Source organism: Aquila chrysaetos, chromosome 25 (assembly GCF_900496995.4).
Source record: "Aquila chrysaetos chrysaetos chromosome 25, bAquChr1.4, whole genome shotgun sequence".
In the NCBI taxonomy this organism is placed as follows: domain Eukaryota; kingdom Metazoa; phylum Chordata; class Aves; order Accipitriformes; family Accipitridae; genus Aquila; species Aquila chrysaetos.
The window spans coordinates 3,204,690-3,219,813 of NC_044028.1; the positions used below are offsets into that span (position 1 = coordinate 3,204,690).

At 63.5% G+C, this 15,124-nt stretch overlaps 2 protein-coding genes across 4 annotated transcripts in view; one reads left to right on the top strand and one right to left on the bottom strand.

Annotated features, from left to right (window-relative positions):
- Positions 1 to 250: 250 nt before the first annotated feature.
- Positions 251 to 7,294, top strand: LOC115335948 (GRB2 related adaptor protein). 2 transcript variants are annotated; one of them, XM_030002322.2, is made up of 5 exons: positions 251 to 953; positions 2,126 to 2,223; positions 3,465 to 3,587; positions 4,983 to 5,151; positions 6,446 to 7,294. In XM_030002322.2, exons 1-5 carry the CDS (start codon positions 876 to 878, stop codon positions 6,629 to 6,631), a joined length of 654 nt encoding a protein of 217 aa, XP_029858182.1. In that variant the 5' UTR covers positions 251 to 875; the 3' UTR covers positions 6,632 to 7,294. The 2 variants fall into 2 exon arrangements, with proteins under 2 accessions (XP_029858182.1, XP_029858183.1); XM_030002323.2 differs by lacking the exon at positions 251 to 953 and adding an exon at positions 1,807 to 1,903.
- The window catches only part of SLC5A10 (solute carrier family 5 member 10), a 41,829-nt gene continuing 33,980 nt past the window's right edge, over positions 7,276 to 15,124 (bottom strand). The window contains exons 10-15 of one of the 2 annotated variants that reach the window (XM_041120348.1): positions 11,959 to 12,066; positions 11,371 to 11,521; positions 8,914 to 9,082; positions 8,248 to 8,463; positions 7,989 to 8,070; positions 7,276 to 7,808 (exon numbers count right to left, since the gene is read on the bottom strand). In XM_041120348.1, the coding sequence (XP_040976282.1) occupies positions 7,642 to 7,808; positions 7,989 to 8,070; positions 8,248 to 8,463; positions 8,914 to 9,082; positions 11,371 to 11,521; positions 11,959 to 12,066 (893 nt within the window). In that variant the 3' untranslated portion in view covers positions 7,276 to 7,641. Of the gene's footprint in view, positions 8,071 to 8,247; positions 8,464 to 8,913; positions 9,083 to 11,370; positions 11,522 to 11,958; positions 12,067 to 15,124 lie in introns of both variants that reach the window. The other variant, XM_041120347.1, reaches the window with a different exon arrangement.

Below are 15,124 nucleotides of genomic sequence, written 5' to 3' on the forward strand. Positions count from 1 at the left end.
TGGGAACGATGCCCTGCATGCGAGCCCTGCAGACTCAGTGCCAGCCGCCCACGAGTCGCAGGAAGTTGTTTTAGTCTAAAAGGGATTTTTTTTTTTCCCTAGCCCTGCAAAAACAAGCTGGAAAATATCAACCCCCAAAGGGCCACAACCCAGAAAGCCAGTAACAACTGTGCTGAAACCCCGCTGTTCAGAGCTGGGACCTGGCGCGTTGTTTTCAGTCTGATTTCCAAAGACACCAGGTGTGTGCCTCCATCCTGCCTCCCTGCATCTCTGCCCATCCTCCTCTCTGTGATTTTTTTTTTTTTGCCGAAATAACCATTCCCACCAAGCCACCTTTCAAAGGCCGTGCCGGCAGCTCAGCCCCTACAAGACATCAGCGACTCCCCCGTTAACACTACTGGCCTGCTGACCATGGTCTCCAGGCATCCTTCGCCCACATCCTCAACCTGCGCATCCAGCCCATCGCCATCCTGTTTCCTTCCAAAACCCCGCCGTCCGCCTGACACCGCTGCCCACAGCCCACCGCCGAGGTGATGCCGAATCGTGCCCCCAACCGACATGCCCAGATCCTTTTGCGGATGGAGCCCCTGGCATCCAAGCCGGCCGGCACAGCTCCCCCCGCTCCCAGCACATCTGGGCAGCTGTGCCTGCCGGCAGCGTCCCGCGTGGTGCTCACCGTTTCGCTTCGGCAGCGCGCTGACATCAGTGCGGCTTCCTGCCCGCCGGCACTGCCACGCCGCACGCTCGCCCCGTACCCCCACAAGCCCCACGCCGTGGGGCGGTGAGCCCCGGGCAGCCCTGCGCTCCTGGCACTGTGACCCCCCCCACGCTCCCCCCCCGGGACCCCTCGCCACCGCCCGGTGACAGCCAGCGCCATGGAGTCGGTGGCTCTGTACAACTTCCAGGCGACGGAGAAGGACGAGCTGCCTTTTCAGAAAGGGGATACCCTGAAGGTACGGGGAGCGGGGAGGTCACCTGCCATGGGGGGGGTTGGATGCTGCTGCTTTGGGGGACAGAGTGGGCACACGGCATGGGGTAACACCGGTGCTTCCATTGCACCTGGCTTTGTTGCCTCTTTGGGGCTTTCTGTGGGGTATTAGGAGCAATCCTTGAGGTTTTCGGGGTGCAGAGCAGCATCCCCAGCAGCAGCGGGTACCGCTTGTCTGTGCCACCAGCCCCATCTCCAGAAAGGTCCCAGCTGGGATGAGGCACGTGGGTGGCCTCCCTGGCCATCGGGGCCACCAGCCGTGCCCGGCAGCAGCCCGGCAGCAGGGAGCATGTGCCCAAATCCCTCCCTGCCAGGTGCTGGCATCGGGACAAGTTCTCGGATGCCACCCTGGCATCCCAAAAAGCTTCAGGGGGGTTCAAAACACCCCCAGGCGACTGTGTCCCTGCAATGGGGGTGAGGGCACCAGCACCCTACCACGCTGCCTGGCCACTCGCTCATCTCTTCAGGGCTGACGCTGAGATGCTGGCAGCATCTCCCGGACCCCCGGCACCCAGCAGCCCCCCCCACGGTTACAGCTAGCCCTGGGGAGGGCAAGGGCATGTCCTGGCTGTAACCCCAGGGCCCCAAAACCTGCCGTGCCTGTCCCTGCCTCCCCGGCGTGTTTTCCCCGCGGCCCCGGCGCCATGCCCCGGGGTTTCGGATCCTGTTTGCACAGCTGTGCCGGCCCCCAGGTCCCTGCGTGGGAGGCTGGAAAATGGTGTCGCGCGGAAGCGGGTGTCAGCACCCCGGCTCGCACCGGAGCGTTTCCTCCCACGGAGCACCCAGCTGCCGCCACCCCGGGGGGGACGTGGGGGCCCGGCTGCCACCCCAGCTCCTCCAGGGACAGATTTTACCTTCATCCCTGGCCGGGGTTTTGGGGCAATGTCGGACAACCCCCAGCTGCCGGCACCCGTGGTGAGCCAGACCGGCCGTAAGATGAGGAGGGCTGGGGGGAGCAGCCAGCTCTGTACGGGTGCCCCCAAACAGCCCAAACCATGTCACCTTTTTCAGAGCCCCCTTTTTCCCAGGTTTCAGTGGGGGACGTGGGGTCTGGGGCAGCAGTGGGGGTCCCACTCAGCCCCTCTCCCCGTGGGACGGCGGCCGGGCTAATGCTTCCCTGCTCCTCTCCCACCTTAGATCCTCAACATGGAAGATGACCAGAACTGGTACAAGGCTGAGCTGTACGGCTGCGAGGGCTTCGTCCCCAAAAACTACATCAAGGTCAAGCCGCACCCGTAAGTACCATCCCACCGTGTGGGGAAGGGAGGCTCGAAGCCCCGCTCTGGTAGCACCCACCAGCACCAGGACATCCTCTCCCACCACTGAGGAAGCGATCCCAACGGTGCATCCCGATGCCCAAAGGTTTGCCACGAGCCAGGGTAGTCCCACACATGGGGAAACTGAGTCACAGAGTGATAGGGCAGCGATGGGGTCTGCCTGCCGGGTCAGTCTGCCATTGCCACCACAGCCAGAGGGGACAGGAGGCAGCAGCATGCCCACATACCCCCGACACACAGAAATTCAACCCTTGCACCGGGCTGCCCGCTAAATAAATGATAATTGGGGAACAACAAAGCGTTATGGGATTATGACTGCATTAGACATAATCCTATTACTGTGTTATTAAAGCCCAGTATAATCCATCCCTGTTTTAACCTGTGTTTTATGTATCATTATCCCCCTAGTAAATCACATTTAAATGCCATAGCAAAACCTGCTCGGGGCTGCGGCTGGGGAGCAGGAACGCGTGGGCTCGGGGCAGCCCAGGGCAGATCCCGTTGCCTCTCCGGCTTTGGTTAACAAGCCAGGATGGGTGAGACACAGCCTCTTCTGTGCAGCACCTGGAGGGCTGGCACTGGGAGATGCTCTGTGCTAAAGTCCGTGGCCGATCATTCACAAGGCAATTTTAACAGGTAGCAGAGGGTCTCCGTGGCCTGGGGCTCCCAAATACATGGATGCAGCCTTGGCAGGGATGGGAGCCGGGGACTCTGCTCCTCCACCTCGTTTCGGCAGCTGCCGGGAACGCAGGCAGGAAGGGTTTCATCCTGGCACGGAGGGTTTTCTGCTCTGCAAACCCCCCCGTAGCACCTGGCAGGACTGTTCCCATGAGGGGCCATGGGACAGGAGGGGGAGTGGGAGAACAGGCAGCAAAATGGGGGACGAGGCACGTGATGTGGCAAGCCAGGCGACAGGATGCGGTCGCGGCTGTTGGCGATGCTGCGCTAACCCTGCATGGACGAGGCAGCGTACGGCAACACGTCTGCACCCGCAGCACCCTGCAGTCCCCCCCGCCGTGAAAGTGCTGTGATAAATTGGGGTTGGGAAGGAGAAAACGCTGTGGGGAGGTCCCAGCCCTGTGGGGAGCCCAATGGGGACCCCGCTCCCTCCGGCACCAGGGCTCTCGGTGCCTCCATCCTGCGGGGTGTCCCCGGGTGTCGAGGGGTGCCCATGCGACTGAGCCCGCTGCCCCTGGCAGGTGGTACGCGGGCAGGATCTCCCGGCACCTGGCAGAGGAGCAGCTCCTCAAGCGCAAGCACCTGGGAGCCTTCCTGATCCGCGACAGCGAAAGCACCCCGGGGGAGTTCTCCATCTCCGTCAAGTAAGTGGCCGTGGGATGCGGATGGACGTGTGGCGGGATGGGCAGGGGTCCCCCGCAGCCCCCGCTTTGGGGACCGAGGGCATCAGGCAACCCTCATGCGTGCTCCCTGCCACGGTTCTGGGAAGGGGTGAGCACCCTGCCCTGCCCGGGACACCTCGAAGGGGCCGGGGGCTGCGGAGGTGTAGCCCTGCTGCATCCAAGCACAGCCTCGCACAGAGCCTTCCTCTCCTTCCTCCCTTCTGCAGCCTCCAGCTCCAACTCCATCCCCATCGCTTGCTGCTCCCTGCCTGCTCCCCGCCTGCACCGCTGCCTCGCCTGGGGTCCTTCGCTGGGGTGCCCCTAAATACAGCCATGTGGGTAACATCGGGGCTGGGGCCAAACTGCCAGCACATCCCAGAGGACGTGACCTGGAGGAACAAGTTGCCCAGAGCATCCCCAGGGACAAAGGGATGCAGCATCCCAATGCCACAAGCCGCAAGCCGATAATTTTGGCATCGGCAGCCAGGGCTGTATGAAGGCAGCGTGCCAACGGGCAGAGCCTTCCCCCGAGCCTCTCACCCCATCGCTGCCCCTTTCCAGCCCAGGGCCAGGGTAGCAGGAGCCAGCCCCAGGCCAGCCAGGCACTTTCTCACGCTGCTAATCTCTAATTAAGCGTTTAAGGAGGTTCTTGCCCATAATGAAAGGGAGCCGTGTTCTGCCGTGCGTCACCAGCGTGGCCGGGTCCCTGCCCCTGCCCGGGGGCCTGGCAGCCGCGGGACCCTGCAGCGGCCCCATGCCAACCCTGCAGTGAGGGCACCCCAACCTGCCACCCCCAGGTACACACCGAGGGGGTGCCAGCATGCGGGGCCGGTGAAGGAAAACCCGGCCTGCCCCATCCTCCTGCTGCTCGGGGGTCCCCAGGGGCGCAGGGAATTTGGGAGCCTGAGCCCAGCCTTTGCAGTCTCCTCCCAGTATGCGCCGAGCTGAGACCTGCAGCTTTTACCACGCTTTCCTCAAATGTGGCCCCTGTTTGCTCCCTGGACAAAGCCACCTGCCCTACACGTGGCCGACACGCTGCCAGCCCTGAGCCCACGGGCATCCCGCTGTGCCGGGGCTGGGCATCGAGCTTCAGCTGCGCGCGTGATGAGCTGTGGCAGGTCTCAGCTGCTGGTCCCTGTTGCTAGCATGCTGGGGACCCTCTCCTGCTGCCTCACCAGCAGGGCCAGGAGTGATGTCGGTGCCACCGTCACCCCCAGCCATGGCAGGATGGGTGTAGTGGGACCCGTGGGCACATCCGCAGCCCGCACAGCCAGACCACCCTAGCCAGCAGCCCCCGGGCTTTGCCTGCGATGCCTGAAGGGGGTCTGGGTGCTGCCAGCATCCCAAGCCGCGGTAATGTCCGTCCTCTTTCCGCAGCTACGGGCAGCACGTCCAGCACTTCAAGGTGCTCAGGGAGAGGAATGGCAAATATTTCCTCTGGGAGGAAAAGTTCAATTCCCTCAACGAGCTGGTGGATTTCTACAGGACGACCACCATCGCCAAAAAGCAGCAGATCTTCCTCCGGGATGAGGACCAGACCCAGGAGGTATCGTCAGGGGATGGGGCCGTGGGGACGCGCAGAGCTGGAGCGTGGGGTGATGGCATGGCCGGCCGCGGGGCTGGGCTGGGAACCCATATCCCATCCCCTTTGGGATTCCCCCATCGCTCCGCTGGTACCAGGGCTGCCACCGCCCCGCTATGGTCCGTGGGGAAACCGAGGCACGGAATGGGCCCGTGGGTCAGCAGCACCGCCATGGTCTCGCTTTGCCCCGGACTGTGCTCGCAGGGAGGCGTCGCGGGGCCACGGTTCCCAGGGGATGGGGATTTCCTCCTGCCTGAACTTTTCCTGCTCCTCCCTGCCGGCCACAGGACGCTGGCAATGGCTAAGAAACAGCAGAGAGGGACAAAATGGAGGAAAGCAAACAGCCCAGCTCTGAGTAGAGACCAGTTCCAGACCCACCCTGGGCGCAGGCTCCCCCACCGCCTTCAGGCGAAGCATCCTGGGGGTCTGGTCCCAAACTCCTGCGTGAGCCCCCTCAAGGCTCAGCTCCCCCCCAGGCTGCAGTGTGACCCCAGAGGGGGACAGGGACCTCCCGGCTGTCCGGCTAGCACTTGGCCCTGTGCTCGGCTCGAGGCGGTGTCGAGCCGGAGAGGATGCAACAGCCCAAGACAGGCAGCACTGCGGGGAAGCTGGCAGGGTGGAGAAAAGCCACGGGCGCAGCTCAGCAGGACACGGCAGCTCGTCCTTGGGGCCGGTGGTGTTGCCCGAGGCAGGTGGCAGAGCCCAACCAGCTCGGGATGGGGCGCAACCAGCTTCAAGCGAGCTCCGGCAAAGCCGAGCCCTGGGGCAGCGGTTGTGGAGGTGGCAAAACTGGGTCCTGGGAGCTGGGCTGGGGGCAGCTCTGGCACCCAGAGGGACCCGGGAAGGAGAGGGGTGCCAGCTGCCTCCGAGGGGTGGGGGTCCCCTGGGCAATCAGCTCTCCCAGGCAGCAGGAACAGGGTGCCCTGTGCCCTGGGGTGCTCCCCTGCACCCCAGGATGCTTCCCTGCACCCCAGGCTCTCCTGTGCTCCCCAGGCTCTGCCATGCATCCAGGGCTGTCCCCAGCACCCCGGCTCTTCGCATGGCAGGATTTCCTTAGCTCCCATCTGTCGTCCTCAAAGCAGGTACCCCGGGTGCCCCCGCACCCTCTATGCTCTGGTCGCCCCAGGTTGGTCCTTGCCACGCGGTGACACAGCATCCCCATCACGCCGGGGACTCAGGCAGTGCAGCCTGGTACAGAGGGGCTGGCAGAGATGGGCACCTCTCCCCCCACCAACCCCTGCCCTCGACTTTCCTCCAGGTGAGAAGACCCAAATTCGTGCAAGCCCAGTTCGACTTCTCGGCCCACGATGGCTCCCAGCTGCCCTTCCTCCGCGGGGACATCATCGAGGTCCTGGACTGCCCCGACCCCAACTGGTGGCAGGGGAAGATCTACGGGCGCGTCGGCCTCTTTCCCCGCAACTACGTCCATCCCATCCGCAAGTGAGCCACCGGCGGCGCTGCGGGCGAGCGGGGAGGACCACGGCCCCCGCTGCCCCCCACTCACCGGAGCTGCTTTGTGCCTGCACACAGTCTGCGTGTCCCTTCGTCCCCACGGATGGTGCCCGTCCCCACGCCGGGATGCCGACGCACGCGGTCCTGCTGCCGTGTCGGCTGTGATGGAGGTAGAGGCCAAGCTGGCGACGATCCCCATCCAGGGGCTGCCCGGCTCTGGCACCCTAAAACGTCAACCGCGGCTCTCCCTGCTCCCCTGGTCCAGGAGACCTCCACCACCCCCAGCCCAGGCGTCACCTCTCGCTGCGGGCTGGCAGCAGTTCTCCCCGGGGAGGGAGCACAGAGCATTGAACCAGGGCCATAAAAACTTTTCCAGAGCCACAGCCCGGCGGGGTGGCAGCAACGGAGAGGAAGAGCACGTGTGCCCCAAACCTTCGCTCCTCTCCAGACCCTGTAAGCAAAGACCCGGCTCCAAGGAGGGCTGCAGGCGGCCAGGATGTGGCCGGGCTTGGTAACTCCACGGAGGGACGCCAGGGCTCAGGGCGCAGGGGAAGGCTGGTCCGGGGGGATTCAGTCCTGTGGGTGCTGTTCATAGCTGCAAATTGTGGCTTTTTTTTAATATTATTTTTTATTTAGAGCTAATAAAATGTGTTTGGGTGACACCCTCGAGTGTGGCTGCTCCTTTTCTACCACCACCACGGTGGTCCCGTGGCCGCATGCCTGCTGCTTTGCTGTGGTTTTGCTTCCCTTGCAGCCCCCATTTGCCCACCCCGATACCTCTCCTCAGACCCCTCCTGGGGACTCGCTGCCCCCACAAATGCCCCCCACCCCTCACAGACCCCTGGGATGCACTCGGGTTCCACGATGCTGAGAACACCCAGCTCATTGCACCAGTGGATTTAAACATCCCATGTCCCAAACATGACAAATAAAAACTATCACCCAAATCCCCATTTCTCCCTCCCTCCCAGCACCCTTCTCTCCCCGGGGACCGGCAAGCCGCTAGGCAAAATAGGCATAGCAGAAAATGTTGACGCACATCAGGACAACGGCGTTGATGCCGCAGACGCGGGCCCAGAAGGGGGGCTCTGTGGCGTCCTTGAGGGCCACGGCCGGGGGTCCCTTGGCCTTTGATGGCTGATGTCTGCCCAGGGTGGCTGAGCAGGAACCTGGTGCAGAACGACGGTGAGTATTGGGGACAGAGAGCCATGGGGACCAGCCACCTTGTGGCGGGTGGCACAGCCCCGGGGAAACTGAGGCACGGGGCATCCATGCCGTCCTGCTGCCCATTACAGGTGGGGGGCACTGAAGATGCCTCCCCTGCCAGACACCCCTGAAGACACACTCACCATCAGGGGGTCCCTGGGATGTGCCGTCCACGGAGGGCTGGGGGGGCTCCTGCGAGAGGGTCCACCAGGTGAGATCCTTTAGCTAGAAACCGGGGTGAGACTCGCTGAGAAAACACCCCCAGGACAGACCCCACCACGGGGACCCCCCCGGCCGAGCTCGGGGTGCACCTGGGTGACACCGACGTCTCCGGCCGAGGAGGTCGGGTGGGTGGACGCAGCCATGGGGGCCAGGGCGAGGGGTGCCGGGTGCCCTGCTCACCCAGGCTGAAGGCAGCGGGGGGGTCAGCAGGCTGCCCCCCACCGTGACGGCGCCCGTGACGGCGCACAGCAGCACGGCGAAGTGCAGGTAGTGGATGTCAGCGAGCAGCCAGGGCCGCAGGTCGGGGACCCCGCAGCGGGGCACGGGGTATGCCAGCTCCAGCCCCATCCTGGCCAGCCCCAGCACCAGCCCTGCCATCAGGCCCCAGAAAGCTCCCTGCAAAGCAAAGGTCCGGGGAGGGTGGCCGGAGGGGGGACAGTCACCCCACGGTGGGGAGACAAACCCCCCCCGTGGAGCTGCTCCCTCCAGCCAGCCCTGGGAGAGCAGTCCCTGCGTGTTGGGACAGCACCCCGCGTCCCGGCCGGCCAAACCCTGTCCCGAACCTGCACCCCCTCCGCAGGGGATGTCCCCCGCCAGCCCCACTGGCCGTGCCACGCTTGGTGGCCATGCATGGCAGCACCTGCCTCCTCCTCCTCCTCGTCTTTGCACCAGCCACCCACCAGCACCCTGGGGAAACACCAGCCGGGCTCGGTTCCTCTCCCCATCAGCATCACCTCCCCTTTTCCTCCCTCCAACCCCCCGAGCCCCCGCTGGGTCCGTGGGAGCGGGGTGGGCAGGGAGGCGTTGGCACCAGCCCGTGTCCCCAGGGTCACCCCACGCGTGTACCTGCTCGTTAGCTCGGGGCCAGAAGACGGCCAGGACGAAGACGGCGGTGACGGGAGGAGCCAGGTAGCTGGTGACAGCCTGGATGTAGACGTAGAGCTGGCCACCGCTGGAGCTCTGCAGGATGGGGATCCAGACCACGCTGAGGGCCACCAGCACCACCGTGACCACCCTGCGAGCGGCAGCGATGCGGTGCAGGGTGACGTTCCTGTCCCACCCGCACCTCCTTGCACCCACACGGCATCACCGTGGAGGTGGGGGGGGTCCCCGGGATCAGGGGTTGGGTCCCAGTGCCGGCACAGAAATGCTGGCGGGGGGATGCAGGCAGGTCAGCGGGAGGATGCTCGCTGCCGGGTGACATCCCCAGGGCCACGGAGGATGCTAATTATGCCAGTGCTTGCTCCATCCCAGGCAGGCGGGCACTCCTCAGGTCCCTGCCCAGCCCCAGGGGCTGCTAAGTTGGACCCCCTCCATGGGAAAACACCGGGCAGTGGGCGCTTTTGCTATGAAAAGCCCCCAGCCGCGGAGGCTGGGTGCTCCGGCCAGATTTGGGTGACGGTCTCAGCACCCCCACATCTGGCCAAAGCACCCAGCTGAGAAGCGAGGATGTGGGCTGAGCTGCCCAGTGCTCAGCTCCCCCCACCCAGGCTGTGACGGAGGGATGCGTTTGTCCCCCAGTACCACCCTGTCCCCATCCTCACCCAAAGCCCAGCCGCACCCCACAGCATCACCCTCCTCCAAAGCAAAAGGCGTTGGCCAGACCCCAGCTTTTTGGGCCCAGTCTGAGCAGGCAGGCTGGGCAGGACGCATCCTGAAAGCCACTGTATTTATAGCTCAGGCCGGCTCGTTTACAGCTTCGCAGAAGTACCTACATCTCCATCTGCTCATCTCGAAAAGCAGAAGTAGGAAAAAATAAAAGAAAAAAAAAAAAACAATTAAAGCATCTTTAGACAGAGCCCCCACTGCCTGCCTGGTGCTTTGGAAAGAGGAAGCAGCCTGAGCATAAAATGCACACCCTGACCCAAGGGGCAGGAGAAAACCCCCTGTGTTTGGTACATCGTTAAGCCACAGAGGATGCTAGAAGTTCATAGGAAAAATGCAGGAATATCTGAGCATGGTGGTGAGCTGGGGGTGCCAGCTGGCCGTGCCCCCGCTGCCTGCGGTCTGAGGTGGGGATCCGGGCAGGGATGGAGGGCAGAGCCTGGCACAGCTTGCCGTGGGGGCCTGGGGGGGGATTTGGGAAGGATTGGGTGTTCTCACCACTGTGCCATCGCCTTGGTACAGAGCACACATCGAACACCAGCGGGGATTTCCAGCCAGGTGGCATGGCCGTGGCGGGACCTCAACTCCCAGGACCAGGAACCACGAGCTCTCTCCGGTCCCACGAGCAAATCCCTTCCCTCTCCGTGCTGAGACGGACGGGGCATCCCCGCCCTGACCGGTCCCGGGGGCAACTGGGACCCCCCGGACAGCTACTCAAAAATAACCCCAAGCCACCTGTCCCCATGCTGGCAGGTAGGAAAACCTCAAACTTACAGCTTAAACAGGTTTGGGTTTTTTTTCCTCCCCAAAACATTTATCGTCTGCTATATTCCTGCGGGGCCATACAGCGGCGGGTGATTTGCAGTGCCCTGGCTTGCACAAATCGCCCGGGATCGACTGCAGCAGTGACTCCAGCCCCGGGCGGGCAAAGCCCTTCGCAAACACTCATTAATCGTCCTCGGGAAAGCTCTCCGGCATTACTACACCCCTCGTCACCGGCACCGAAGCCAGTGTCAGGGAGGGGCGAGGCAGGCCCTGACACAAGCACCCCGGTTCCCATAGGGGAATCGTGCGGGACCGCGGTTCCCCAGGATTGCTGCCCATCCCCTTCCCACCCTCAGGAGACGGAGGATGCCGAGAAACGGCTGCTTCCAGAGCCGCCGGACCAGCCGACCTTCCCCGCAGCCCCAACGCAGCCCAGCCAAAACCCTGACCCAGATTCCCCTCCTTGTTATTGTCTGCCTTGCGCCGAAGACGCTCCCCGTGCACCCCGGCACCCCGGCACCGCGCCGGGGCATTCCTCAGCGTTGACTTGGCCGCCCCGAGCACGGCACTGCGGGCGGGTTCCCGGGCTCCCCGCCGGCACCCGCTGTCCCCCGGGAACAGCCGGGACATGTTCGGGCAGCACTGCCCTTTGCCGCCCGGCGAAGGTCCACCGTGCTCTTTGCTTCCCCTGGGGGGAACCGGCTGGAGGCTGCGAGGGCACAGCCCTGCCCCTCCGAACGCCCCGAAAGCCCCGTCTGCTTTTCCAGCGCTTTCATACGTAAAATAATCCAAGGGCTTGTTTTCCTTTCATAAGCCAGGCTGAGCGCAGGCACTTTGCAGGCTCCCGGGCACCAAAGGTAGATCAAAGAGGGCCGGACCGGCCCCACCAGTCTCCCCGAAACCCACGGTCTCCCCGAAACCCCTGGTACCTACTTGCCCACCAAGAGCAGCTCTCGCTCGCCAGCCGCCGGCCTCAGCTTCCTCCAGATGTCCATGGTGAAGAGGGTGCTGCTGCTGTTGAATACGGAGGTCAGGGATGACATGAGCGCGGCCATCATCACCGCGATCATCAGACCCCGCAGCCCTGGGGAAGAGAGGGACCGTCAGGGAGTGGCTGAACCGGAGGCGATGGGATGGGATGGGATGGGATGGGATGGGATGGGATGGGATGGGATGGGATGGGATGGGACGGGACAGCCCCAATGCTTTGCCCAGGGGTAATGCCTCCCCCTCCGCAGGCACACGCTGGGATATCCCCTGGGGCAAGGACGGGGTTTGGGGACACCCGGCTGCACCCCGGGATGCTGGGACCCTGCGCTGCCCCAGGGTCACCCACATCCCCCGTCCTCGCTTCCAGGGTCACCCTTGGAGGGGCTGCACGGGCTGTCCTACGCACAAACCCACCCAGACCATCCATGGGTTCCCCCCCCCCCGACATCCAAGCCGTGACGGGCTGCGCGGGCAGCCCCGGGGTGCAGCAAAGCCCGGTGGAGACGGAGGCACCCCCTCCCACCCACCTACCGCTGGGCATCAGCTCGACCACCAGCTTGGGGTAGGCGATGTTGGAGCAGCCCACGGCGGCCCCGCACACGCGGGTGCACTCCTCGGGGTCCACGCAGGCCACGGTGTCTGGGGGACAGAGGCAGGTGATGTGCCGGGACCCCTCATACAGCGGGGGCCAGCTCAGCACCCCCTCCCTCCCCTGGCACCCCCTTCCACCGGAGCAGATATCGGCCCTTCGCTACGGCCACGATGCCCAGACTTTGGCAGGGGACCGGCTGGAGAAGAAGGGAGCACATCCCGCGTGGAGATCCACCTCTGCCTCCCCCCCCGCCTCATTCCCCCTCATCAGCCTCAACACAGGCAGGATCCAGCCCGACAGCATCACCCTCACCTCCCACCGCATCGCATCCAGCCCAGCTCCGGTCAGATCTACCCCTACCGAGCCCTCCCCACATTAAAGCCAGCAACAGCAGCTCCAGGGGGGGAACCTTCAGAGCCAGGATGGGTCCCGCCGGGACCCGGGGCTATAGCCGGAGGAGGCAGAGCCCCACGGGCAGGCGCTGCCCGTCCCTGCACACGGGGCCAGGCGGGTTCGTGCACCGTTGCGGCAATTACCTCCGCCTGGGCAGCACCCAGCAGGTCTCTGGGACGCGCGTGGCAGGTCGCCAGGACTGTCAACGCCCAATTACTTCTATGTCTCAACGAGCGCTGAACCCTTTTTTTTTTATTGTTATGCTCATAAAATATTGAAATGGATGGAAATTAATGGCAGGCATAAATATGGATGGGCTGCCTGGCTCTCCGGTTTGCATCCTCCCACCGAGGAGCATGGGGAGTAGCATGGGTGATCCCTGCTCATAACTGGGAGCATCGTCCCGGTCGGTGACCCCCGCCAAAGCGGGGTGCAGTCCTCGACCCGCCCCAGCAGCAGCGGATGGGGAAGGCAAACACCAGCTGGTAACACCTCAGGGCTTCCAGTAAAGGAGCGTGGGGTGCGACGGGCTGCAATGGGGGTGCGATGGGAGTGCAACGCAGGGTGCAGGCAGCAGACCACAGGCAACGCTCGGCACATCCCAAGGACGCTAAAAAAGCCCAGCCAGGTCCGCCTTTCCCCAGGGTTAGAGTCAGCACTAGGGCTCCGGTGACTCTCTCCTGCAGCAGCTGTGAGTAAAGCTGCCATCACCGCTCTGTGCCTCAGTTTCCCCCTCTCTAAAACACCACGTTGTGCACGGCTCCATGCAAATGGCTGGCGGCTGGCGGGTGGAAGATGCTCCAGAGGGCAAAGCAGCGTCTGGGTGTCATAGCCCAGCCGAAACGCCTGCCCCAGGGCTCAGCTCTGCCACCGAACCCCTCGGTGGGACCCTGGAGCGTGCGGGAAGCGGGAGCCAAGCCCGGCGGGACGGCCGGAGCCCCTGAGCCGGGAGCAGAGCCCAGCGTTGTACCCCGCTGCCTCGCTTTGTCATTAGGCCCTCTGCTAGAGATGGGAAATTAATTAGGAGCTTGTAATTAATGCTTCCATCTGCAGCTGGGAGGAGCCGGTGCCGGCTGCAGGAGCGGGGCCATGTCTGCGCCGGGTCCTGCCTGTCCGGCTGGGTCAGCCCGGGGCGGGCGAGCAGGGACACCTGCAACAGAAGGGACCGACCTCCTCGGCCACGGCGACCTGTCCCTGCAAACAGGCAGGGGATTACAAAAGAGCTGCCGGCTCTTTCCCTGCACCGGGGCTGCATGCAATTTGGGTGCCGAATTCACCGCGTGGGGTGAAGACACCTGGGTCCCCCATCCCCAGGGGGGACCCGGGCGTCTTGGCCCCACGCGAGAGTCGGGCGATGCTCCAGGCATGGGGCTTTGTGGTCCCAATTCCCCCCCACCAGCGCAGCTGTAGGAGCCAGCACATCGCACGACGGATAGGATGCCACATTTACGCCACCGTGTAATAAATCATAAGTGCACACACCTCACTAAAGAGACCATAAATCTTGCACAACAAAAACAGAGCCGGGGCAGCTGGCGGCGGCTGAGGTGGGTACAACCGCAGCACGCTCCAGCCACGCCATGCACACCCACGCTTGATGCACCGGCCCTGATCCAGAGCATCTCCCAAGCTACCAGGGCTGGGCCACCCAAGTGAGGACAATGACTGCTGACAAGGTCCCGGAGCTCCCCCGTGGGTGCTGGCTGGGTGCTCCGCTCCATCACGTTTGCTGTCCCAGGTGCAATTCCGTCAGCAAAGGGGCCACCACCGCTTGCTCAGCAGGGCTGGGATTTCACCTAAAATATCTACTTTTGCCTCCAGCACCCTCAGTCTCCACTGCACCCCTTGCTGCCCAGGCCATGGCGTGAAGGTGACGTCCCACCACTGGGAAATCCCCGCGAGGCTGGCGCAGCCTTTCCGTAAAGTCATCAGCTCCATCTGAAACACCTCCTGAGCCGATGTTCAGTGGGAGCCAAACACTTCGTTCCTCCCCATGTTCTGACCCCAGCACATGGCAGTGACATCCCCGCATCCCTGTGTCCCCCCGCTGCCACCTCCTGCACAGGACAGACCAGGGCTGGGCACAACCTGGCACACGATTTCGTACTGGGAGATGGGCAAGGGGGTTGATTTTGCCAACCTTTACCGTGCGCTCGCATAAACCCTTTTACTCCAATGCAAGGGGAGAAAAGCCACCGGTTCCCCTAAGCAGCCCATTACTGTAACTTAAAGCTGAGCGGGTGTCAGCTCAGCCTGCCACAGCCTGGCTTTGAGAAAGCTCCGCTGCAGTTTCTCCCCTTTCTGCACATTTCTGCCTCGTCTTTCCTTCCAAATCCTCCCTGGGTTTGGCGCTTCGCAACACCACGAGCCCTGGCCGGGGGACGGGGCAGCCGGGACGCTGCAAGGCCACCACCGTGTTTGCAGAGAGGAGCGCTTTGATGGCCGAGCACCCGGGCAGACGGGTGGCTTCGCCTCGGGAGCCTGACTCAAGCGGGGCTCTCATTTACACGGCTGCAAATCCAGATGAGCTGCACCAACGTGAGGGAGCGAGACACAGCCCCTGGCACTTTCCTTTTTTGCATCGGTGCAAGAATCTGACCCCGATTCTTGAAATTCGTCTTTATCTGAATTTCCAAGCAAAAAGCTCCAAGTTTCTGGCTTGTGAGCACCATCTGATGAATCCAGGGTAGGTTTTTTGACCATCTGCCATAG